Source organism: Rhinolophus hipposideros (assembly GCF_964194185.1).
Source record: "Rhinolophus hipposideros genome assembly, chromosome: 19".
Taxonomy (NCBI): Eukaryota; Metazoa; Chordata; class Mammalia; order Chiroptera; family Rhinolophidae; genus Rhinolophus; species Rhinolophus hipposideros.
Window position 1 is genome coordinate 24,519,536 of NC_138065.1, and position 25,273 is coordinate 24,544,808.

Genomic DNA, 25,273 nt, shown 5'->3' on the forward strand with positions numbered 1-25,273 from the left:
AAGCGCGCTCAGGAAGTTAAGGCGCAGGCGCTGCGCGTACGGCGCACGCACTCGCGGCACGGTCGCACCTTGGCGTTCGCGTGGGGTCACGCAGTGCGGGCTGATCCGCCGGAGTCCGGCATGACGGTCTGGGGTGTCGCTGCTGCCTCCGCTTCGTTCCAGAGTCATGGAATGCCTGCGGAGCCTGCCCCGGTTCCTGCCGTGCGCGGTGGGGCTGCCCCGGCGCAGCCTCTGTGCTCTAGCCTGGGGCCTTACGTGGCGCGCCGCTGGACTGCTTGGAGGGAGCAGGGCTGCGCTTCTGTGCAGACCCCGCCGGCCCCGCCTGGAAGGTACTGGCCACCCCCCCACCCCCGTCCCCCAAGCTGCAACCCTCCCAGCTTACCCTCTGTCCCGCGGCGCTGGGACGCCGACCCACGGTGACCTCCGGGCCTCAACCCGCGTCACAGGCCGCCCCGCCCTGCGCCCTCAGCCTCCGGGTCCGCACCTGGGGTTCTGTCAGCCCAGGTGCGCGGGCGAGCTCTGGCCCCCGTCCCGAACTCGGCTGTGCCCATGCCCGGCTCTCCTCGCCGCCCTTTGTTCATATCTCCCCGCCTAAGTGCTCTGATGAGGTTTGCTTTTTTAAAACCTATTTCACCCTTAGTCGTACTTAGTTCTGAAGTCAGAGTTGGGTTCTTCAACCTGAAATACTAATTAGTTTTTATTCCTTGTCTTTTACCTCTTCCTTGTGGACACAGTTGCTCAGATAGGGGGTGGAAAGAAACGCAGTTCTTTCGAAGTGAGACTTGTTGCTCTGAGAAAGATGTGCACTTAAACACATCTTCGGATTGAGGCGGGAAGGAAGAATCTAAATTGTTTATTTTTTTCATCAAATGATAAAGCATGACCATATAACATTTTCACATATGTGAGAACGTGGATACTACTATTGCTGAGAAACAAAAAGCGTTAAACTGTATAGGCTTCTCGGTGTTGTACTTCCCTCAAATACGTACTTGTGCTCTCAAAAGCCTCGCAAAATAACCCACCGTCTCCACCTCTTTCCCCATATTCAGTGGAGAGTCTGAATTGGGTTCATCCCATAGCCCCTCCTTTGGTAATGCTTGCCAACCCAGGTTCAGCCCATGTAATGTTTTAGGACAAATATTTAAATTCAAAATCTCTGTCCTGGTAATGCTTTATCTAACTTGTACCCAATTAGCAAATGCTGATTTATAGCTCTGACGTTTACCACTATTCAGCTGACCTTTATATATAGTTTGTTATTTTATAAAAGGAAAACAAACTTGAGGTGCTAACAAATTACACGTCATTAAATGTAAGTAATGAGAAGGACCAAGGCTAGAGAATATATCTGCACATTATGTGGAGTCAGCAGGACTACTTTGGAAGCATAAAATAACGGGTAATACCTTCTACTCATTCCTCTTATGTTTAGTATTTTGAACTGTTTTTTGTCAGATATTAAATTTACTTGGTTATACTTCAGAGCTCACTTTCAACTCAGTCTAACCATGTTTTTCATTTATTTTCAAATAAAGATTTGTCTTCATTCCAATTCAGTGGGGTCTGCATTCCAGTTCAGGTGGTTATTTTATAAGTATTAATTATAAAGTGTATAATGTATCTATGGAAAATAAGTTAATACAAAGAAGTAAAGTCTGTAAGTCAACCAAATAATCCTGATAATTGGCATGCTGAAAGGTCAGGTGGTACTTGGGATCTATGTTTTCTAAAATATATCTACCAATTTACCTGAAGACCCTTTTTAAATCATGCAAAAACGAATGGACAATTTCTTTTAATCTCAGAACACTGTTATACATTGTTCATCCAACTCTGAGATACCAATAATAATTACAAAGGAAAAAGGATGATTGAATCCATAAATCATTCTAATGCCTCACCTAAGCAATTGCTTTTAAAAGTCATTCCCTGCTAAACCTAATGTAACCACCTAGAAATATTAAAATGAGTGTTTCTTCTTTTTCTCTAGGAAAAGGGTTGAAAAATTAGTAAAATAGTCTGAAGACCACATAATATGAGAGTTGTATCTTAGCTATATGTGCAGAACCAATCATGTGATCACAGGGAATTCTCTAATTCATTCCTCAGGTGAAATGCACCGGTTTAGAACATCTGATGTCTCTCAAGCCACTTTAGCCAGTGTGGCTCCAGTGTTCACTGTGGTGAGTATGTATACTATGTTTGATAACTTACAGAAAGTACTTCTCATACTTATTAAGTTAACTGGGTTGGACTGCTTGGCCAAGATGATATTACTTATTTTTTGTTTTATAGTGAATCATTATACTCAAAAGTCATGTTGTCTTTGTGTTTTGCTTATTAGCTAGTGATGTGAGTGCCAGCTAGATTTGTTTTAACAGCTCTCTTGAAACTTTGCTAATGACTGTGCAGCTCTTTAATACTGGAGCAGGTCATTCCAATCACAGTTCAGAGCTTCCTACTTGAATATAAGCAGACCTCAGAGATATTGCAGGTTTGGTTCCAGATCAGTGCAGTAACGCAGGCATCGCAATAAAGTGAGTTATAATCTTTTTGCTGGTGGAAGGTCTTGCTTTCAATTTGTGAAAAAACACAGCATCTGTGAATAGCAAATAAAGCAAAGTACAATAAAACCAAGTATGCCTGTACTCAGGATTTCCCCATGAATCTATTAAGTCCTTGATAGTTATTAACCATAGAGGGACAATGTCCCTGAAATGGTTCAGTACAAAAATTAATAAAGTAAGAGTTGTGTGTGTCACACATATTTAGAGAGAGAAATAGGCCATTGGAGCAAAATTTGTTAAGAAAGCGTGACTCTGTTTAAAAGTTACATGGTAATTGGTTGTAATATTCTTGCAGCATTTCTGTAGGCTTTCAATTTTTTTAAAAAAAGTTTAAAAAAATAAATGTGCTGAAGCTTTCCGGTCAAGATGACAGGGTAGGTAAACACTGTACTTGCCTTCTCTCAACACCACATCAAAACTGCAACTAAACTATGGAACAACCTTCATTGAGAATTGCCTGCAGTCTAGCTGAACAGAAGTCCTATAACTAAGCATATACAGAAGAAGCTATGTTGAGACTGGTCAACTGTAATTGAAAATTTTTTTAAAAAAATTAAAAATAAGTGTGGTTGCTCTGAGTCACAGTTCCTAAATTCAGATCTCAGCTCTGCCTGTTACTATTAATGGGGTGGACTTGGACAAGTTGTAACATCTTTGTGCCTTAGTTTTCTCATCTGTAAACTGGGAATAATAGTAGCTACTTTATAGAAATGTTGTGCGGTTTAATGTACATATATAAAACCCTAAAAAGAGTGTCTCGCACATGATAAGCATTTAATGTATATTAGCCATTATCACTGTTATTTAGGCTTATTACACTAAGAACTTTTCTTTATAAATGATACAGAAGAAGATAATCACCAGAATTACCTGTAAAAATTATCACTGTTATTCAGTGTTCTAGAAAAGTTATCCGGTTTAGTTAAACAAGAATACAAAATCAGATGATAAATATTGAGAAAATGTTCTTTGTAGGTGAAATATTGTCTACCAGTAATACTTAAGAAAATCAGTTGATAGTGACTGAAATAAAGTGAGTTTAGAAAGTGAGCTAATCATCTCACTTTTGGTAAAGTTACATTGCTACATAAACATTTTAAGAAAACGTAGTTTGTATGATCTTTTTTTAAGCAGAAAAAAGTCCCGTTACAAATGACACAGATAAATATTGAGATACAAAAATATTCAGCGTATATTAAGTTTAAAGTTGAGGAGAGACTGCAAAGAAGTCTGTAACATGAATATGAGGTCTGACAATTAAGTTTGCGAACTTGTTGCAGTGCTGTTGCTAACCTTTTTTTGACATCACAGGGATTATTCATTATAAATTTGTACCAACTGGACAAACAGTTAACCAAGTTTACTATTTGGAAGTACTGCATGAAAAAGATGACCTGAACTTTTCACCAACAATTCATGGCTCTGGCATCACAACAATGCACCAACTCACACTGCTCTGTCTATGAGGGAGTTTTTAGCCAGTAAACAAATGACTGTATTGGAACACCTTCCCTACTCACCTGATTTGGCCCCCAATGACTTCTTTCTTTACCCAAAGATAAATGAAGTATCGAAAGGAAGGCATTTTGATGACATTCAGGACATTAAGGGTAATACGACGACAGCTCTGATGGCCATTCCAGAAAGAGTTCCAAAGTTGCTTTGAAGGGTGGACTGGGCAGTGGCGTCAGTGCATAGCTTCCCAAGGGGAATTCTTCAAAGGTGACCATGGTGATACTCAGCAGTGAGGTATATAGCACTTTTTCTAGGATGAGTTCGCAAACTTAATTGACCCCGTATGTTTAATAGGAAAAGGTCTGGAAGGACATTCAGTAAAATATTAGCATGGTTTTCTCTAAAATTGGCATTTCAGGTGAATAATTTTGTCTTGATTTTCAAAATTTCTGCAGCAGATATTTGTGAAATAAATTTAAGGAGGAAAGCTAGTCTATTACATAAAACAAAGTTTCCTTTGATGTAAATTTCCCATTTATACTTATGTTTTGTGGTACTCATTATATATAGTCACAGTCATCTTTACTGATGAGAACCCAGCTATATATTGTGGGGGATTATTATATTGTTATTAACACAGCATTAATGTATTTCCATAGTAATAACCCAGGATTTGGAGTGTACCTACAACTATAAGAATATACCTTTCTGAAAATACATATTTAATACTACAGCCTAGCACATAGTGATTCATTAACTATAATCTAACATCTTCAAACTTGACTGTGGACAGTATTACAGAAAAATGTTCCCTTTGCTTTAGGAACTAAATGCATTTTCTGCTTCATGTTCTTTCTTCAAACTATCAGAAGATGCCTTTTTGGAAATCTTTACTGGTTCTACAGTGCCCACCAGAGAGACTTCACAGCCTCCAGGAGATACTTAGATTCACAAAATAAGCCACAGTTGGTCCCAATCTGTTAATGATAAAAGATAGGGAATGCAGAAGGACAGCATCAGGTGTTCCCTCTTCAAGAGAAGTCCTTGCAGCCATCCAGGGGTTACTCTGGCACCCTCTGTTACAGCTCAGGTGCAGTGAGACAGTATTCTCAGATGGGTGTGAGGTCCGCCTTGGCTTAGAATTCCCATGTCCTCTAGTGCCAGTATCTCATGTAACCGTCTCGGCACATCCAGGGCTCCCATAAGGAAATGGCCATTTTCAAGAGCCACCACTCAGAAAGGCACCCATGGCTTCACACCAGGTGTCTGTCATTCATTCATCAGCCTCCCAGTCCAGTACACAGTCATTGGACGTTTTTACCGTAAGCAATATTGCCTAGTAACACAACTAATACTCTTATCACATTTCCAGAGGAACCAAGATAGCTAATCCAGGTCAGATTTGTCCTAGCAAAAGAAAAAAGGTATATTTTAAACCTTTAACTCATAACTGAATTTAACCTAAAGGAGAGCAGTTAGGATATATATCTGCATTTCAGCCTTTCGGAGATATCAGTGCCATATGTTATAATACCATAAATAGCATACTGTTTTGGGATAAAATAATATTTTGTTTTTATTATCTCTCTTCAGACAAAATTTGACAAAGAAGGAAATGTTACTTCTTTTGGTAAGTATCTTTAAATTTCTTCTAAATCACCTTTTTAAATCAGTGAATGAGTGAATTCTGATGGAAATCAAGAAACTAGTGTTTTGAGTAGAATATTCTTTGAGTATATGGGTATTTATATGAAGGAGACCTTCCTTCAGAATTTGTCCATCAGTCCTCATTGGAACTGGCAATACCTGGATCATGCATATTGTCCCAGTTTTTTTTTTGTTTTGTTTTTTTCTGTCATGAGCTACATTTGCTTTAACAGGATGTAAAGGGATATTTTGGAGTGCAGCTGGAACACAGAGAAACACTCATCCCTTTTGTTTCTCTTTATTCTCACTGTCCTAGTCCTCATATTCATCTTCTATACCATGTTTAAGGTGGAATCACATAATACCTCTGACATTGTAGTGGGTGACAAAAGACAGAAGAGAAGGCAGGTAGTCAGATGGAGCTCTGCTGATGATTGCTTTTATGGACAGTTACTTTTTAAAATGAAACAAAGTATTACTATCCATACTCAGATGCAGGTTTCGGATCTTCCATTCACTTCCAATTTCATGATCCTGTTCCTGTTGTTCCTGAGATCGTAATAAAATACTTTGGGTGTTTTTTTTGCTCAGTATCTCCTTCAAAAGATTGTTCTACTTAGAGCTCTGTCACAGATGTGGTTTGATGCTACAAGTACAGATAATAATATAACCAGTATCATTTTTTTGCTTTAGGTAATAAATTTAGTTTTCAGGTTGGAGAATGTAGTGTGACAACTGACTTTATTTTCTCATTTTTGTGTTATTCCAAGAAGAAAGAAAATTGAACTTTTCACAAATTTAAAATACTAAAGATGATAATGTAGTGAGAATAAAAGAATGTAGTTCTGTATAATTCATATTAAAAAAAGATGACCTGTCTCTAGAGTTAGAAATTGATACTCTCTAAGTTCTAATAATGTATAGCTATGGTTTTTATATTGGTCCCAAGTAAAGAGAAATTTTATGAAGTATGAGTATGAGGAGAAAAGAATTAGAGTTTGACCAGATTTAACCTGAGTATGTTTTTGAGGTAAAAATGGTGTTAAAAAGACTCATTTTAGCTTTTGTTTCTGGTAATAATAGAAAATTCTCTTGGCGGGGGTGGGGGAGTGGAGGAGGTGCTCTGATATAAAAATCTAAACTCTTCTGTTGAGTGGTTTAGCCCACTTTTTTTTTTTAAATTTATTGGGGTGACAAGTGTTCGTAAAGTTACGTAGATTTCAGGCATACAATTCTGTAATACATTATATCTCACATTGTGTGTTCCCCACCCAGAGTCAGTTCTCTTTCATCACCATATATTAGACCCTGTTTACCCTCTTCTAGAGCTCCCCCTTACCCTCTGGTAACCCCTAAACTATATGAGTTTTTGTTCCTTCATTTGTTTATTTTGTGCTTTTGTTGTTTTCAGTTTTATATACCACATATCAGTGAAGTCATATGGTTCTCTAACCCACTTTTTATTGAAAATATTTCTTTTATAGAAAGGAAGAAAACTGACTTATATCAAGAATTAGGTCTTCAAGCCAGAGACTTGAGGTTTCAGCATTTAATGAGCATCACCACCAGAAACAATAGGATTATCATGAGAATGGAGGTAAAGGATTTTATTTCATCTGCATTTCTCCACTGCAGTCTTATGAAAGTTAATTCCTTAGCTATCATGATCAATACCTGGGTTAAAAGTAATTTTATAACAAAAAGAGCTATGTAAAACATAGGATATTTTATAATGTAACATGTTGTTAGGAGTAGAACTCATTTTATATGGATTACATACTTAGGTTCAGCAAGCTTGGCACTGCTCTAGTCTATGCTGGGAAAGTTCTGACACGGTCTCCATCTCTCTGTTTACATTTAGTCTCTAGCTTCTGAAATGATAAGAGAAAGAAGCTTGATTTATAATAGACATTTTCAGTTGTATATAATTGTATGTGATTATAGTATAACTTTATCTACCAAGTACATATTCTGGTTTTGCAGATAGCCCAGGAATATGCTTTAAAGTTTATAATCTTAATTTATGTTTTCATTTTTATGGTAAGATTTTAAAAATACATTGTATCTTCCTCTGCCTACTCAAAGTACACCAAATATAATTTGATTTTCCCTAGTGATTTAGAATTAATATGAACATAAGTTATTTTGTTGGGCTAAGGTTTATGGTTCAGAAATAGGTGAGGAGTCACAGACAGGTCTCAGTGGTATTAGCCCTGCATTGACATGAGACTTGGCTTTCTTTAAAAGTCTTTGATGGCTGGTTTTTGCCCATTTATCTAGAATTAATGAAAAAATAAAAAATGGAAGTAGTCTTCTTTTTTTTATTTTTATTTTTTTTTATTTATTTTATTATTTTATTTTTTTAATTAATTTTATTGGGGTGACAATTGTTAGTAAATTTACATAGATTTCAGGTGTACAATTCTGTATTACATCGTCTATAAATCCCATTGTGTGTTCACCACCCAGAGTCAGTTCTCCTTCCATCACCATATATTTGTTCCCCTTTACCCTCATCACCCACCCCCCACCCCCTTACCCTCTGGTAACCACTAAATTATTGTCTGTGTCTATGAGTTTTTGTTTCTCATTTGTTTGTCTTGTTCTTTTTGGTTTATATACCACATATCAGTGAAATCATAGGGTTCTCTGCTTTTTCTGTCTGACTTATTTCACTTAGCATTATTCTCTCGAGATCCATCCATGTTGTCACAAATGCTCCTATATCATCTTTCCTTAACGCCAAATAGTATTCCATTGTGTATATGTACCACAACTTCTTTATCCATTCATCTATCGAAGGACATTTTGGTTGTTTCCATGTCTTGGCCACCGTAAACAAAGCTGCAATGAACATTGGCGTACACGTGTCTCTATAGAGAAATGCTTTTATATTTTTGGGGTAGATACCCAGGAGAGCAATTGCTGGGTCATATGGTAATTCTATTCGTAATTTCTTGAGGAACCTCCACACTGCCTTCCATAAGGGCTGCACCAGTCTGCATTCCCACCAACAGTGTATGAGAGTTCCTTTTTCTCCACAGCCTCTCCAACACTTGTTACTATTTGTTTTGTTGATGAAAGCCATTCTGACTGGGGTGAGGTGATATCTCATTGTGGTTTTCATTTGCATTTCTCTGATGATTAGCGATGTCGAGCATTTTTTCATATGTCTATTTGCCACTTGTATATCCTCTTTGGAGAAATGTCTCTTCAGGTCCTCTGTCCATTTTTCAATTGGGTTGTTTGTTTTTTTGTTGTTGAGTTTCATGAGTTCCTTGTATATTTTGGATATTAGCCCCTTATCAGAGGAACTGTTTGCGAAAATCTTCTCCCATTCAGTTGGTTGCCTCATTATTTTGTCAATAGTTTCTTTTGCTGTGCAGAAGCTTTTCAGTTTCATATAATCCCATTTGTTTATTTTAGTTTTTACTTCCATTGCCTTTGGAGTCAAATTCATAAAATGCTCTTTGAACCCAAGGTCCGTAAGTTTAGTACCTATGTTTTCTTCAATGCAGTTTATTGTGTCAGGTCTTATGCTTAAGTCTTTGATCCATTTTGAATTAATTTTGGTACATGGTGACAGATAGCAGTCCAGTTTCATTCTTTTGCACGTGGCTATCCAATTCTGCCAGCACCATTTATTGAAGAGGCTGTCTTTCCTCCATTGTATGTTTTTAGCTTCTTTGTCAAAAATTATCTGTCCATATTTATGTGGTTTTATTTCTGGGTTCTCAATTCTATTTCATTGGTCTATGTGTCTGTTTTTCCGCCAATACCAAGCTGTTTTGATTATTGTAGCCCTGTAGTACAAGGAAAAATCAGGGAGTGTGATACCTCCAGTATTGTTCTTTTTTTTTAATATTGCTTTGGCTATTCGGGGTCTTTTGTGGTTCCAAATAAATCTGATGATTTTTTGTTCTATTTCTTTAAAAAATGCCATTGGGATTTTAATGGGGATTGCATTAAATATGTATATGGCTTTGGGTAATATGGCCATTTTAACTGTGTTGATTCTTCCAATCCATGAGCACGGAATGTCTTTCCATTTCTTTGTGTTTTCTTCAATTTCTTTCAAAAATGTCTTATAGTTTTCAGCATATAAATCCTTCACATCCTTGGTTAAGTTTATTCCTAGGTATTTTATTCTTTTTGCTGCAATTACAAAAGGAATTGTTTTTTCTATCTCTTTTTCTGAGATTTCATTGTTGGTATATAGGAAAGCAATGGACTTTTGTACGTTGATTTTGTAGCCAGCAACTTTACTGTATTCATTGATTGTTTCTAATAGCTTTTTGGTGGAGTCTTTAGGGTTTTCTATATATAGCATCATGTCATCTGCAAAGACTGACAATTTAACTTCTTCATTCCCAATTTGGATGCCTTTTATTTCTTTCTCTTGCCTGATAGCTCTGGCGAGGACTTCCAACACTATGTTGAAAAGCAGAGGTGATAGGGGACAACCTTGTCGTGTTCCTGAACGTAGAGCAAAGGGCTTCAGCTTTTCACCATTAATTATGAGATTAGCTGAGGGCTTGTCGTATATGGCCTTTATTATGTTGAGGTATTTTCCTTCTATACCAATTTTAGTAAGTGTTTTAATCATAAATGGATGTTGTATCTTATCAAATGCTTTTTCTGCATCAATTGATAGAATCATATGATTTTTGTCCTTTATTTTGTTTATGTGATGTATCACATTGATGGATTTGCGAATGTTGAACCATCCTTGTGCCCCGGGGATGAACCCCACTTGGTCGTGATGAATAATCTTTTTAATGCATTGTTGTATTCGATTTGCTAGAATTTTGTTTAGGATTTTAGCATCTGTATTCATCAGAGATATAGGTCTGTAGTTTTCTTTTTTTGTGTTGTCCTTACCAGGTTTTGGTATCAGGGTAATGTTGGCCTCATAAAATGAGTTAGGGAGTACTGACTCTTCTTCAATTTTTTGGAAGAGTTTGAGCAGGATTGGTATTAGATCCTCTTTGAAGGTTTGGTAGAATTCACTGGTGAAGCCATCTGGTCCAGGACTTTTGATTTTGATAAGTTTTTGGATGACTGATTCAATTTCGTTACTGATGATCGGCCTGTTAAGATTTTCCAGTTCTTCATGATTCAGCCTTGGAAGGCTATATGTTTCTAAGAACTTGTCCATTTCTTCTAAGTTATTAAATTTGGTGGCATATAGTCCTTCATAGTATTCTTGGATAATCCTTTGTATTTCTGTGGTGTCCGTGATAACTTCCCCTTTTTCATTTCTGATTTTGTTAATTAGTGTCTTCTCTCTTTTTATCTTAGTGAGTCTAGCCAAGGGTTTGTCGATTTTGTTAATCTTTTCAAAGAACCAGCTTTTTGTCACATTAATTTTTTCTATTGTCTTTTTGTTCTCTATTTCATTTAGTTCTGCTCTGATTTTTGTTATTTCCTTTCTTCTGCTGACCTTGGGTTTCGCTTGTTCTTCTTTTTCTAGTTTTTTAAGGTGTAACATGAGGTTATTTATTTGGGATTTTTCTTGTTTCTTGAGATAGGCCTGTAATGATATAAATTTCCCTCTTAAAACTGCTTTCGCGGCATCCCAAAAATTTTGGTAGGATGTATTTTCATTGTCATTTGTTTCTATGTATCTTTTGAGCTCTCCTCTAATTTCTTCTTTGACCCTGTCGTTCTTTAAAAGTATGTTGTTTAATCTCCATGTATTTGTGTTTTTTCCTGCTTTGTTTTTGCAGTTGATATCCAATTTCAAAGCTTTGTGATCAGAGAATATGCTTGGTACGATTTCAATCTTCTTAAATTTGCTGAGGCTGATTTTGTGTCCCAATATATGGTCTATCCTTGAGAATGTTCCATGTACACTAGAAAAGAATGTATAGTCTGATGTTTTAGGATGAAGTGCTCTATATATGTCAATTATGTCCAATTCATCTAATGTGTCATTTAGGGCTGCGATTTCGTTATTTATCTTCTGTTTGGATGATCTATCCATAGCTGTCAATGATGTATTTAAGTCCCCTAGTATAATTGTGTTTTGGTCAATTTCTCCCTTTAGTTCTGTTAGTAGTTGCTTGGTATATTTCGGTGCTCCCTGATTGGGGGCATAAATATTGATGACTGTTATGTCTTCTTGTTGTATAGTCCCCTTTACCATTATGAAATGTCCATCTTTGTCTCTTGTTATCTTTTTCACCCTAAAGTCTGTTTCATCGGAAATCATTATGGCTACACCTGATTTTCTCTGGGTACCATTTGCTTGGAGTGTCAATTTCCACCCTTTCACTTTGAGTCTATGCTTGTCCTTGTAGCTGAGATGTGTCTCTTGTAGGCAGCATATGGTTGGGTTTAGTTTTTTGATCCAATCTGCTACTCTGTGTCTCTTTATTGGTGAGTTCAGTCCATTTACATTTAGGGTGATTATTGATATGTGAGGATTTCCTGTCATTCTGTCTTTAGTTTTCTGGTAAGGCTGTGTCTCCATTGTTTCTTTGCCTTTTTGTTGTTTTCTGTTATTTCTGTGTGGTGGTATTCTATGATGTTTCCCTCTGTTTCTTCTTTTATTACAGTATATATTTCAGATTTGGATGTTTTTTGAGTGGTTACCCTTGAGTTTATGTAAAAGAAAGTTTGATATTTAGAGTATTCCAGTTTCTTCAGTACGCTTACTTTCTCTATTCCCATATTCCAGTTCAGGCCTTTACGCTCCCCCTTTTTATGTTTTGGTTGCCACAAGTTGTCCCTGTTGATGGTGGTCTAATAGCCTCCTTTGGTATTTCTTGTAGTGCAGGTCGTGTATTAGAAAATTCCCTCAGCTTCTGGATGTCTGGAAAGGTCTTTATTCCTCCTTCATATCTAAAGGAGATCTTTGCTGGATATATTATTCTTGGCTCATGATTTCTCTCTTTCAATAGTTTGAATATTTGGTTCCATTCCCTCCTAGCTTGTAGAGTTTCTGCTGAAAAATCTGATGATAATCTAATGGGCTTTCCTTTGTAAGTTACCGTCTTCTTTTCCCTGGCTGCCTTGAGGATTCTTTCTTTGTCATTGATTTTAGACAGCTTCAATACAATGTGCCTTGGTGAAGGCCTGTTGGGATTGAGGTAATTAGGTGTTCTATTTGCTTCTTGGATTCGAGGATCCAGTTCTGTCTACAAGTTTGGGAAGTTCTCATCGACGATTTGTTTGAATATATTCTCTGTTCCCTTCCCTCTTTCTTCTCCTTCTGGTATGCCCATTATTTTTATATTGCTCTTTCTGATGGAGTCAGAAAGTTCTTGTAGAGTTCTTTTATTTCTTTTAAGTCTCAAGTCTCTTTCTTCTTCCCTCTGTGTAAATTCCAGGTTCCTATCTTCGATGTCACTGATTCTTTCCTCCATCTGGTCAACTCTACTACCTAAGCTGGATATTTTATTGTTAATTTCTTCTATTGAGTTCTTAATCTCCAGAAATTCTATTTGGTTCTTTTTCAAGATTTCAATCTCTTTTGTAAAATGCTCATGGTGTTCTTTGATTGTGTTTCTGAGTTCATTAAACTGCCTTTCTGTGTTTTCTTGCATCTCATTCAGTTTTTTCAGAATTGCGGTCTTGAATTCTCTGTCATTTAAATCACAAAGGTCCATATCTCTAAGTTCCTTTTCTGGAGACTTTTCACTTTCTTTCTGAGCTATCTTGTTGCCTTGGTTATTCATGGCAATCACTGATTTACTATATCTCTTCCTAGACATCTACAGGAGTGTCTTCTGCAACAGGTTGATAGGTATGTGAAGAGCTTTTGGAGTTCCAAAGCTCTTTCTGCACCAGATTCAGAGCCCATTTGTTGCAGCAGTTCTGTTTACTCCTGCAGGGATCCGCCCAGATAGGTGGGGCCAGGGGTGGGGTGAGTTGTGAGAGGTGGCCCAGAGCAATGGCGGCGACCACCACCACAGCTGGTGCTGCTTCCACAGCTCCCTCCCCTTTGCCGGAACTAGTTGAGCTGCGAATCTGTGTCTCCGGTTCACAGTTCTCAGAGCAGCAAATATTCTGTCCTTTGATCCGACACTGCTACTTTATCGCTTCTAGCACCGGGCAGGTGGGGGCGGGGCGAGCTCTGGGAGGGTAGGGAGGGGGCGGCTAGTCTCCTTGCCTAAGGCTTCCGTTCTCCGCTCGGCAGTGAGGGCTTAAGCCACCGATTTCAGCCCTCTTCCCTCAGTCTTTGCTCCGAGGTCTGCCGTGAGCGAGCGTTGGGTTCAGCGGTTTTGTATGCTGCCCCCTCAGCCCTGTGGGCCGTAAGCGGAGCCCTAGCAGTCCGAGTCCTTCCCTCTCCCGCAGCTGCGGAAGATCCGGGAGCAGAGGGCTCCGAGCACTGAGCTAGGTCTGCATCCTGCGCTCGCGCGGCTCCGTCTTTGCACTTCTCCTCTCCCTCCTCCCCCGCTCGCGCGATTCACCCACCTGGAGGTGAATTCAGTAGTCGGCCTCTTCGTCTTGCCTGTCTGCTGTGCAAGGAGTCCTTTGTGGAGTTATTGTTGTCCGATTCGTTGTAAATTCCAGGGGAGCGTTACAGAGGCTCACCTCACGCCGCCATATTTTTTCACTCTGGAAGTAGTCTTTTTGCAGATGATTTTCTCCAGGAAACATTCTTTACTTTTATTATCAGTAGCTAGCACCCTTCAAAACAGTATTTCTTTGATGAACAGATAGAGAAATGTGTAATAAAGCAACTTTAGCAGAATTTTAGTTATATAAATAGTATGTTTATACCTGTTCATTGTATAATTTGTCAATATTTCTGTGTAAAAATTACAATAAAATGTTGAAAAATGTAAAAAAAAAACAACCCTTTAATTTTTATGTCACTAGTACAGTGGCCACAGGCTACTCTTCTCTGTTACTCTTCTTAATATAAATGATGCCATCTTTCTCTTTCGAATAAATTTCTAATTTCACTATTCTTTTTTCTTTTCTTTTCTTAATATTTCAATTACAGTTGACATATAATATTACATGAATTTCAGGTGTACACCACAGCATTTAGACACTTATGTAACCCACAAAGTGATCGCCTTGCTAGATCTAGCACCCTTCTGACACCATTCAATATAGCCATTACAATATTGTTGAGTATATTCCCTGTGCTGTACTTTACATGACCATGATTGTTTTTATAATTGGCAATTTGTACTTCTTAACTCCCTTCAGCTTTTTCATCCATCCCCCCAAACTACCTCTCCCATCTGGCAACCATCAAATTGTTCTCTGTATCTATGGGTTTGTTTGTGTATTGTTTATTAATTAATTTATTTTTTTCTATGTAGTCTCAGAGCTTTAAATACCTTCTTCTTGTTTTATTTTTCAATTACAGTTGATATTCAATATTATATTAGTTTCAGGTGTACAGAATAGACATTTATATGTGTATAACTTACAAAGTGATCACCCTGAAAAGTCTTGCAATCACCTGATAGTATGCATAGTAATTACAACATTACTGACTATATTCCCTATGCTATACTTTACATCCTCGTGACTATTTTGAAACTACCAATTTGTACTTCTTAATCCCTTCACCTTTTTCAACCAAACCTCCAAACCCCTCCTATATGGCAACTATCAAAATGTTCTCTGTATAGTGAGTTTGTTATGTTTGTTTATTTTATTCTTTAGATTCCACATATAAGTGAAATTAGGCAGTAGTTTCTGCCTGTTCTCAGGAATTTTTTTCACTTTCCCATTCCTGAATACTGAGGTATAAACTGTTCTCTGTTCTCCACGATTAATCGTTTCCACAAAGTGATAGCTGATACTACCAACCACCTGGATTCAAGGAGCCGATTTTCCTGACCAACTTTTCTCGAGATTCAGGAACAGAAAAGTTGGAAAAAAAATCCCGAGAATGGGTGGGAATTCCCACCCAGAACCCTAGCAATAAACAGGAAAAATGTCTAAGAGATACATTGTGAGTAGTACATTTATTTCCCATTGTGAGTATTACTGGGTTCAAGGAGCCGATTTTCCTGATTTCCCGACCAGCTTTTCTCGGGATTTGGGAACGGGAAAGTGAAAAAAATTCCTGAGAACAGGCGGGAATTCCTGCCTGGGAACCCTAAGTCAAATCATGATATTTGTCTTTCTCAGTCTGACTTATTTCACTTAGCACAATACCCTCTATGTCCATCTGTGTGTCACAAATGGCAAGATTTCAGTCTTTTTTTATGGCTAAGTAATATTCTATAGTATATATTTACTGTATCTTTATCCATTCGATGGGCACTTAGGTTGCTTCTGTGTCTTGACTTTGTAAATAATGCTACAGTGAACATAGGGTGCATATACTCGTATCTCTTCAAATTACTATTTTGGATTTTATTGAATATCCAGAAGTGGAATTGCTGGGTCATATAGTAGTTTTCTTTTCCATGTTTTTTTTTTTTGTTTTTTTTTAAAGCAATTAAAAAAAAAATTATTGGAGAACAGTGTGTTTTTCCAGGGCCCATCAGCTCCAAGTCGTCCTACAATGTAGTTGTGGAGGGCGCAGCTCAGCTCCAAGTCCAGTCACCGTGTTCAATCTTAGTTGCAGGGGGCCCAGCCCACCATCCCATGCAGGAACTGAAATGGCAACCTTGTTGAGAGCTTGCGTTCTAACCAACTGAGCCATCCGGCCTCCCCTGAGGAAGCTCAACAGCAGCTTCGTTGTCTTCAGTCTAGTTGTGGAGGGTGCAGTTCACTGACCCATGTGGGAATCGAACCGGCAACCCTGTAGTTAAGAGCTTGCGCTCTAACCAACTGAGCTATCTGGCCACCTCCTATTTTTAATTATTTGAGGAACATTTGAACTATTTTCCATAGTGGCTGTAAGTAATATTCCATAGTATATATGCACTACATCTTTATCCATTCGATGGGAACTTAGGTTGCTTCCATATCTTGGCATTGCAGGTAATGCTACAGTGGACGTACGGGCACATACAACTTTTTAAATTATTATTTTGGATTTTATCGAAGATCCAGAAGTGGAATTGCTGGGTCACATAATAGTTCTATTTTTAATTTTTTTAGGAACATTTATACTGTTTTCCATAGTGGCTGCACCAATTTACAATTCCAACAGTGCACAAGAGTTCACTTTTCTCCACATCCTCACCAACACTTGTTTGTTGACTTATTGATGATAGCCATTCTCACAGGTGTGCGGTGATATCTCATTGGGGTTTTAATGTGCATTTCTCTGATGATTGGTAATTTTGATCATCTTTTCATATGTCTGTTGGCCCTCTGTCCTCTTTGGAGAAATATCTGTTCAGATCCTCTGCCCACTTTTTAATTGGATTGTTTGTTTTGGGGGTTTTTTTGGTGGTAAGTTGTATGAGTCCCTTATATATTTTAGATATTAACCCCTTGTCAGATGTATCATTAGCAAATAACTTCTCCCATTCAGTAGCTGGTCTTTTTGTTTTGTTAATGGTTTCATTTACCGTACAAAAACTTTTTAGTTTGTTGTAGTCCCATTTGTATATTTTTTCTTTTTGTTTCCCTTGCCCAAGGAGACATATCCAAAAATATATTACTAAGGATGACATCAAGAGCTTACTGTGTATGTTTTCTTATAGTAGTTTTATTGTTTCGGGTCTTACATTTAAGTCTTTAATCCATTTTGAGTTTATTCTTGTATTTGGGTAAGAAAGTGATCCAGTTTTATTCTTTTGCATGTATCTGTTCATTTTTCCCAGCATCATTTGTTAAATAGACTGTCTTTACCCCATTGTATATTCTTGCCTTTTTTGTCATAGATTAGTTGACCATATAGGAGTGGGTTTATTTCTGGGCTCTCTGTTCTGTTCTATTGATCTATGTGTGTGTGTTTATGCCAGTACCGTGCTGTTTTAATTACTATAGTTTTGATTACTATTGCTTTGTAGTATAGTTTAATATCAGGTAATGTGATACCTACAACTTTGTTCTTTTTGTTTCAAGATTGCTGTGTCTATGTGGGTTTTTTTGTAATTCCATATGAATTTTAGGATTATTCTAGTTCTGTGAAAAATGCCATTGTTAATTTGCAATGAATCTGTAGATTGCTTTGGGTAATATGGACATTTTAACACTGTTAATTTTTCCTATCCATGAGCGTGGTACATGTTTCCGTTTATTTGTATCTTTAATTTCTTTCTTCAGTATCTTATAATTTTCTGTGTACAGATTTTTTACCTCCTTGGTTAAGTTTATTCCTAGGTATTTTATTTCTTTTTTTGATGCAGTTGTAAATGGGATTGTTTTCTTAATTTCTTTTTCTGATAGTTAATTATTGGTATTTAAAAATGCAACCGCTTTCTGAATATTAATTTTGCATCCTACTTTGCTGAATTTATTACTTCTAGTAACTTTTAGGTGAATCTTTAGGGTTCTCTCTAGTTATAGTTTTACGTCATCGGTAACTAATGACAGTTTTACTTCTTTCTTTCCAATTCAGATGTCTTTTATTTCTTTTTCTTGTCTGATTGCTGTGTCTAGGACTTCCAATACTATGTGGAATAAAAGTGGTAAGAGTGGACATCCTTGTCTTTTTCCTGATTGTAAAGAAAAAGCGTTTAGCTTTTCACCATTGAGTATGATGTTAGCTGTGGGTTTGTCATATATGGCCTTTATTATGTTGAGGTATGTTCCCTGTATTCCCACTTTGCTGAGAGTTTTTATCATAAATGGATGCTGGATTTTGTCAAATGCTTTTTCTGAATCTATTGATATAATCATATGATTTTTCTTTTTCTTTATTTTAAGTGCTATATCACATTAATATGCAAATATGAACCAAGCTTGCATCCTGGGAGTAAATCGCACTTGATCATGGTGTATGATCTTTTTAATGTATTGCTGAATTCAGTTTGCTAATATTTTGTTGTCATTTCATTTCTGATTTTATTAATTTGTGCCCTCTCTTTTTTATTAATGAATGTTTTGTTTATGTTTTCAAAGAACCAACTCTTGGTTTCATTGATATTTTGCATTGTTATTTTAGACTGTTTGGTTTATTTCCTCTGATCTTTAATACTCGTATTTCCTTCTACTGACTTTCGGCTTTGTTGATCTTTTTCTGGTTCTTTAGGTGTAAAGTTAGATTGTTTATTTGATGTTTTTCTTATTTCTTCAGATAGCCCTATATTGCAATGAACTTCCCTCTTAGAACTGCTTTAGCTGTGTCCCATAGATTTTTGGGTCATTGCTTTATTTTCATTTGGTTCAAGGTATCTTTTGATTTCTTTCTAGATCGTTAAGTCATTCATTCTTTAACAGCATGTTATTTAGCCTTCACGTGTGTGTTTCAGTTTTCTTTGTGTAATTATTTCTAGTTTCATACCACTGTGATCAAGAGAAGATGCTTGGTATGATTTCAGTCCTCTTAAATTTATTGAGACTTGTTTTGTGGCCTAACATGTGGTCTGTCCTGGAAAATGTTTCATGTACATTTGAAAAGAATATATGTTCTGCTGCTTTGGGGTGAAATGCTTGAAATATATCAATTAAGTCCACCTGATCTAATGTTCATTTAAGGACACAGTTTTCCTTGTTGATTTTTTTGTTTGGATGATCTATACATTTATGTCAATGGGGTATTAAAGTCCCCTACTATGACTGTGTTACTGTCAATCTCTCCTTTTGTATCCATCAGTATTTGCTTTACATATTGAGGTGCTCCTACATTGGGTGTGTAGATGTTTACGAGAGTTATATCCTCTCGTTGGATTGGTCTCTTTATTATTATGAAATGCCCTGTTTTGTCTCTTGTTACAGCCCTTGTTTTAAAGTCTATTTTGTTTGATATAAGTATTGCTACCCCAGCTGTTTTCCATTTCCATTTACATGGAATCTTTTTCCATCCCTTTACTTTCAGTCTACATGTCTTTTGATCTAAAGTGGGCCTCCTGTAGGCAGTATATGTCTTGTGCTTTTCTCCGTTTAGCAACCCTGTGTCTTTGATTGAACATTTAGTCCATTTACATTTAAAGTAATTATCGATAGATATGTAGTTATTGCCATCTTATTGTTTTCTGATTTTTTTTGTAGTTCTTTCCTGTTCCTTATTCTCTTACTCTCTTCTTGTATGTTGATTATATAGTGTCATGTTTGGATTCTTTTTTCTGTATTTCTTGTATATCTCTTGTAGATTTTTTGGCTTGTGGTTACCATGTGCTTCACATATACCATGCTATGTTTATAGCAGTGTATTTTAAGTTGATGATCACTTAAGTTCGAATGCATTCTAAAATCGCCACTGTTTTTACTCAATCCTTCAACATCTATGTTTTTGTCATTTTTCACTTCTTTTGTTGTGTGTGTTTGTGTGTGTCTCTTAATTTATTGTTGTAATTACACATGATCTTCCTACTTTTGCCTTTTAATCTTTATACTAGCTTTATAGTTGGTTGATCCACTGCTTTTACCAAGTGTTTGCCTTTGTCAGTGAGTAATGTTTCTTTTCTGTATTTTTTATTCATATTTTTTAATTTTTCTACTTAAAGACTTCTGTTTAACATTTCTTGTAGTAGTGGTTTGGAGTTGATTAACTCATTCAGCTTTTTTTTTTTTTTTTGCCTTAGAAACTATTTCTCCTTCAATTCTAAATGATAGCTTTGCTGGGTAGAGCAATCTTGGTGTAGGTCTTTGGTTTTTATCACTTTGAATAGTCATGCCAATCACTTCTGGTCTGCAAAGTTGCTATTAAGAAATCAGCTGACAGGGCCGGCCCGGTGGCTCAGGCGGTTGGAGCTCCCTGCTCCTAACGCCAAAGGTTGCCAGTTCAATTCCCACATGGGCCAGTGGGCTCTCAACCACAAAGTTGCCTATTCGACTCCTTAGAGTCCCACAAGGGATGGTGGGCTCCGCCCCCTGCAACTAAGATTGAACATGGCACCTTGAGCCGAGCTGCCACTGAACTGCTGGGTGGCTCAGTTGGTTGGAGCGCATCCTCTCAACCACAAGGTTGCTGGTTCGATTCCCGCAAGAGATGGTGGGCTATGCTCCCTGCAGCTAACAACGGCAACTGGACCTAGAGCTGAGCTGCACCCTCCACAACTAAGATTGAAAGGACAACAACTTGACTTGGAAAAAGACCTGGAAGTATACACTGTTCCCCAATAAAGTGCTGTTCCCCTTCCCCAATAAAATCTTTTTTAAAAAAACCAGCTGACAGTCTTATGGGAGCGCCTTTGTACATAACTAACTGCTTTTCTTTTGCTACTTTTAAGATTCTCTCTTTGTCTTTAGCCTTTGGCATTTTAATTACGATGTGTCTTGGTGTGGGCCTCTTTTGGTTCATCTTGTTTGATTCCTCCCCTAAGTTCATAGAGCATTCTTATAACCAGTATTTTGAACTCTTTCTCTGGAAGATTGCTTGTCTCCATTAGTTTTGTCCCGTTCTCTCATTTGGGACATGTTTTTTTGTCTACTTATTTTGGCTGCCTCCCTGTGTTTGTTTCTATATATTAGGTAGGGCTGTTTCATCTCCCATCTTGACAGAGTGGCCTTAAGTAGAAGATGGGGCCCAGTGGTAAGTCTCTGTGCACACCTGAGCAGGTGTTCTAGGGTGTCCCCTTTGTGGGTTGTGTGTGTCTTACTGTTGCAGTTGAGCCTTGATTGCTGTTGGCACATCAGTGGGTGGGAGTGACCCTCAGGCTGACCGGCTGCGAGGGCTTGCCGTGACTACGGAGGACAAGCTGTTGTGAGGATGGAACTCACGAGCAGACAAGCTCGTGAGGATGGAACTCACAGGCAGAAGTCACTTTAGTGGGGCTCTGGTGCCAACTGAGTCTGCCTTTTGGATGTGTCATTTGTGTAGGTGGTTAGGTGGTACTCTGGTGTTATGGTGAAGCTGGTCACCAGGTCTCTTAGTTCTGGAGCCTCTTGGGAGGGGCTGATGCAGGCCAAGGTCAGTCACCTCCTGTGCCTGGCCTTGGGCTGCCTGGTGGGAGCTACAAAGTGATTTGCAGTTTATTGCCACTTGTGCTGGGCTTGCAGGCATTGGAGAGGCTGTGCTGTAAAACGAGGCTAGCTGCCACTAGGGCTGGGGACCCTTCGGTGGGCACTATAATGTGAGCTGAGGCCCCCTGCCTCTTGTATTGGGTTTGTGGTCACTTAGTTTAAAGCTACAATCCAAACCAACAGTGGCTCCAACTTACGCCAGGCTTGTAGCCACCTGATGGGAGTTATAATGGGAGTTTGGGGTTTGTGGACCTTTGAGTGATTTTTTTTTTAAAGAAATCTGCAGTGTGAACCAAGGCAGGTTGCTTATGTGAAAAAGCTGCTGGAAGCTGCTCGGTCTGGATACGCTAGTTGGGTGGCCAGAGTTTCAGGGAATCACCAGGGCAGGGTGGAAGTGTTAGCCACTTTGGCGACTCAAATTTGGCACCTGCCTATGCCTGCTGGCTGGGTGAAGGGAGAGCTCAACAAGTGAACAGTGGTGTCTAGCAGTACTTCTGTCTCTAGAGAAAACTGTCCTCACCCTTCCTCCTCCAGCCCTCACCCTGAAGCTCCTCCCCATATGTCCCTAGTGCTTGTTAAGCTGCCACCCCTGCACTGGAGCCCAGAGTGAGTGAGTCTCTGCAGGAGTGAGTCCATGCATGGGCCCCTCAAGTGACATACCTAGAACTACAGCAACCCTCTGTCTCTTTCAGATGCAATCCCCACTGATTTTCATAGCCAGATGTTGTGGGGACTCCTGTTTCCAGCACTGGTGCTGTGAGCTGGGGAGCCTGGTGTGGGGCTAGGACCACTTGCTCTTCAGGTGGACCTCCACAACTAAAATATCTCTACTGATTCTTAATCGCTGCACCATGGGTGTGAAACCTGCCCGTTTTGTGTCTCAGCCCCTTCTATCTGTCTTGACGTGGCTTCTTTACATCCTTAGTTATAGGACGTCTGTTCACCTGGTCTTCGGGTGATTCTCAAGGGTGGTTCTATAATTTAGCTGTCATTTTGATGTGGAAGGAGACGAGCACAGCGTTTATCTACTCCTCCATCTTGACCAGAAGTCCATAGTGCTCTAAATTAGAGTTCTAAGGCTAATAAGTTTTATCTTCATAATTCCAAATTAGCTTGATATGATTTGATGATATTTTAAAAGGGAAATTTTCCCATTTCATCCAAACTAATCATGATTTATCAAATCTTTTCTTAAACTGTACTGAATGTATGACTTTTAAGAAGACCTTGTTTCCTTTATTCCCTGTTTTTATCACGATTACTCTGGAAGTCTAATAAATACATAATTTCTTTAATTCCAGTTCTGTTGAGAATGAGTTAGAGATATCAAGGCTTCCTTTCTTTTTACACATATATATTGTTTTGGTTTTATTGTTTCTTATTTTTTTTCAAAACCAAATGTGTCTTGAGTTTTTTCTTGAAAAACCAAATGAACAGTGATTTGGTTTAGGCTTAATCCAAAATTAAGAGTATTAAATCTTATTTTATGAATGTTATATTTTTCCTACAACTCTACAGCTTGTAATATATATATGTGCATGTGTATAGGTGTATGTACATATATATTTCTTTGTTTTATTTTTACAGTATTTGAAAGCTGTGATAACTCCAGAATGTCTTCTGATATTAGATTATCGTAATTTAAATCTAGAGCAATGGCTGTTCCGGGAACTCCCTTCACAGTTGGCTGGAGAAGGTCAACTTGTCACATACCATTTACCTTTCGAGTTTAGAGCTATAGAAGCACTCCTGCAGTATTGGGTAAGCCTGTTTTTACTTAGCTTCTTGAATTTGTTCTGGTTTTAAAATGCTATTGAGTAGGAAGACAAGTTGGTATTGTTTCAATGGCATTTTCCCTAACCGTACTCTCACCCCAGACAAAAACATCTCTAAGGATCCTATATGGAGATTGTAATTAATTCTTAAACTTTATGACCCAATCAGATAGATGTGAATTCTCTAGGTGTAGAATATAGAGTCTCTTTGAGAATCATGCTATGACATTCGGTAAAGCACATTTCAAGTTGACTCTCCTTTATACAATTTTAATACCTGTATTCAGGGGTGATAATTCAAAATATTTATCTAAATATGATATAAATGAACGTCAAAGAGGTTTTAAATATATTTCATTTTGTTCTCTACATTAAATTGTATGTATATTGTAAAGGTACTTAAACATGGTAAATATAGCACAAATCATTCTAATACTTTCCAAATCATTTTTTGTTTGTATAATCCTTTGTTTGAAGCAGTTAAATCGTGGTTTCTTTTTGAGACCTATTTTGACATAAGAACCATGTGCACTTCTAATGACTCCTCCATTAAATTGATAGTCGTTGGGTGTCAGGATCCTGTCTGGACCTGAACAAGGATTGTCACTTCTTTCCTGGCCCCTACAAATCTTTCATTCTCTTCCCTCTATTAGTCAAGATAGTACTATTCAGGAATGGGCTGCATGCAAGAAGTTGACGCTAGAAGCATGCTAAGCAGAGTGGGAAGAGGAGGAAGGTAGAGGGGACTTGGGACATGAAGCAGATGGGGATTGGGTGAACCTCATAGCCTTTTTAGTCTGCCTTTCTCTACTGAGGGAGTAGGAGATGGCTGCATTCCCTGCTCGGGTTACTTAGGCAGTAGAATCAGCTAGTACCAGCCAGTGAGATGGCGACTAGTTGGAGTACAGTTACTAAGCAGGGAAAAATCAGGAGAGGGAAAGAAAAGATGCAAATGATGATCAGTGCCAGTCTACACAGGCTGAGTGAGCCCTCACAGGACTCATGCTCAGATAAAGAGTATATGCTGGAATTTATCTCATTAATTTTACTGCTTAATTCAGTTACTGCTAACGCTGTTTACCAACTGGTATGGCAGTATTTCAATATTTTAACTGGTATAGCTATATCAGTGCACACCTGCTAAATATCATCCATGCCTGTGTTGACCTGAATAATAAGACATAAATTTTTTACAGTGATTTGTTTATAAAGTCCCAGTTATGTTTCAGTTTTCAAAGAGTTTTGTTCATAGGAATTTTGAACTGTATTCTGTTATATAGAGCATAGGTATTGTTTACCAAATGAAAAGTTTGTGTTTTAACCATGAAATGGAAGATTTTATTTTAATTAATCAGTCCCCCATTCCGTTCCTAACAAGTATTAGTAGTGGGAAGACTTGTAAGTTTTAATTCTCTAGCAATCAAATGAGAACCTAGAAACAACATAATGCATGGTTATCTTTTAATTCAGGAGATGGAGTTTCTGAATCATCGGCAATAGGCATTCCAGCAGTGACCACATTCTGGAATGTTACCAACCATCCTAACTATTCTAGATTTCTGTATATAATCAGGATTCCCTGACCCTGAGTATTCTAAAAAGATTGTTTTAATTCTTATGAAAGGTCATGTTGTTATCTAGATCAACACCCTTCAGGGAAAACTGAGCATTTTGCAGCCACTGATCCTTGACACATTGGAAGCTTTAGTGGATCCCAAACACTCTTCTGTAGACAGAAGCAAACTACACATCTTACTACAGAATGGCAAAAGGTAAACATTCGTGATTTAGACACAAATATCTTAAATTTCTTTTAGTAGTTTCAACAGTGAAATGTTTAGCACAAAGTCAGATACAAAATTAGTGTGATTGTTACCTGTTTTT

At 37.9% G+C, this 25,273-nt stretch overlaps 1 protein-coding gene across 1 annotated transcript in view; it reads left to right on the forward strand.

Moving 5' to 3' along the window:
- MRS2 (magnesium transporter MRS2) overlaps nt 1-25,273 on the forward strand; it is a 52,585-nt gene continuing 27,312 nt past the window's right edge. The window contains exons 1-6 of the mRNA XM_081026642.1: nt 1-329; nt 2,113-2,186; nt 5,619-5,655; nt 7,157-7,269; nt 23,202-23,375; nt 25,031-25,161. Coding sequence (XP_080882768.1) covers nt 167-329; nt 2,113-2,186; nt 5,619-5,655; nt 7,157-7,269; nt 23,202-23,375; nt 25,031-25,161 — 692 coding nt within the window. The 5' untranslated portion in view covers nt 1-166. The remainder of the gene's footprint in view (nt 330-2,112; nt 2,187-5,618; nt 5,656-7,156; nt 7,270-23,201; nt 23,376-25,030; nt 25,162-25,273) is intronic.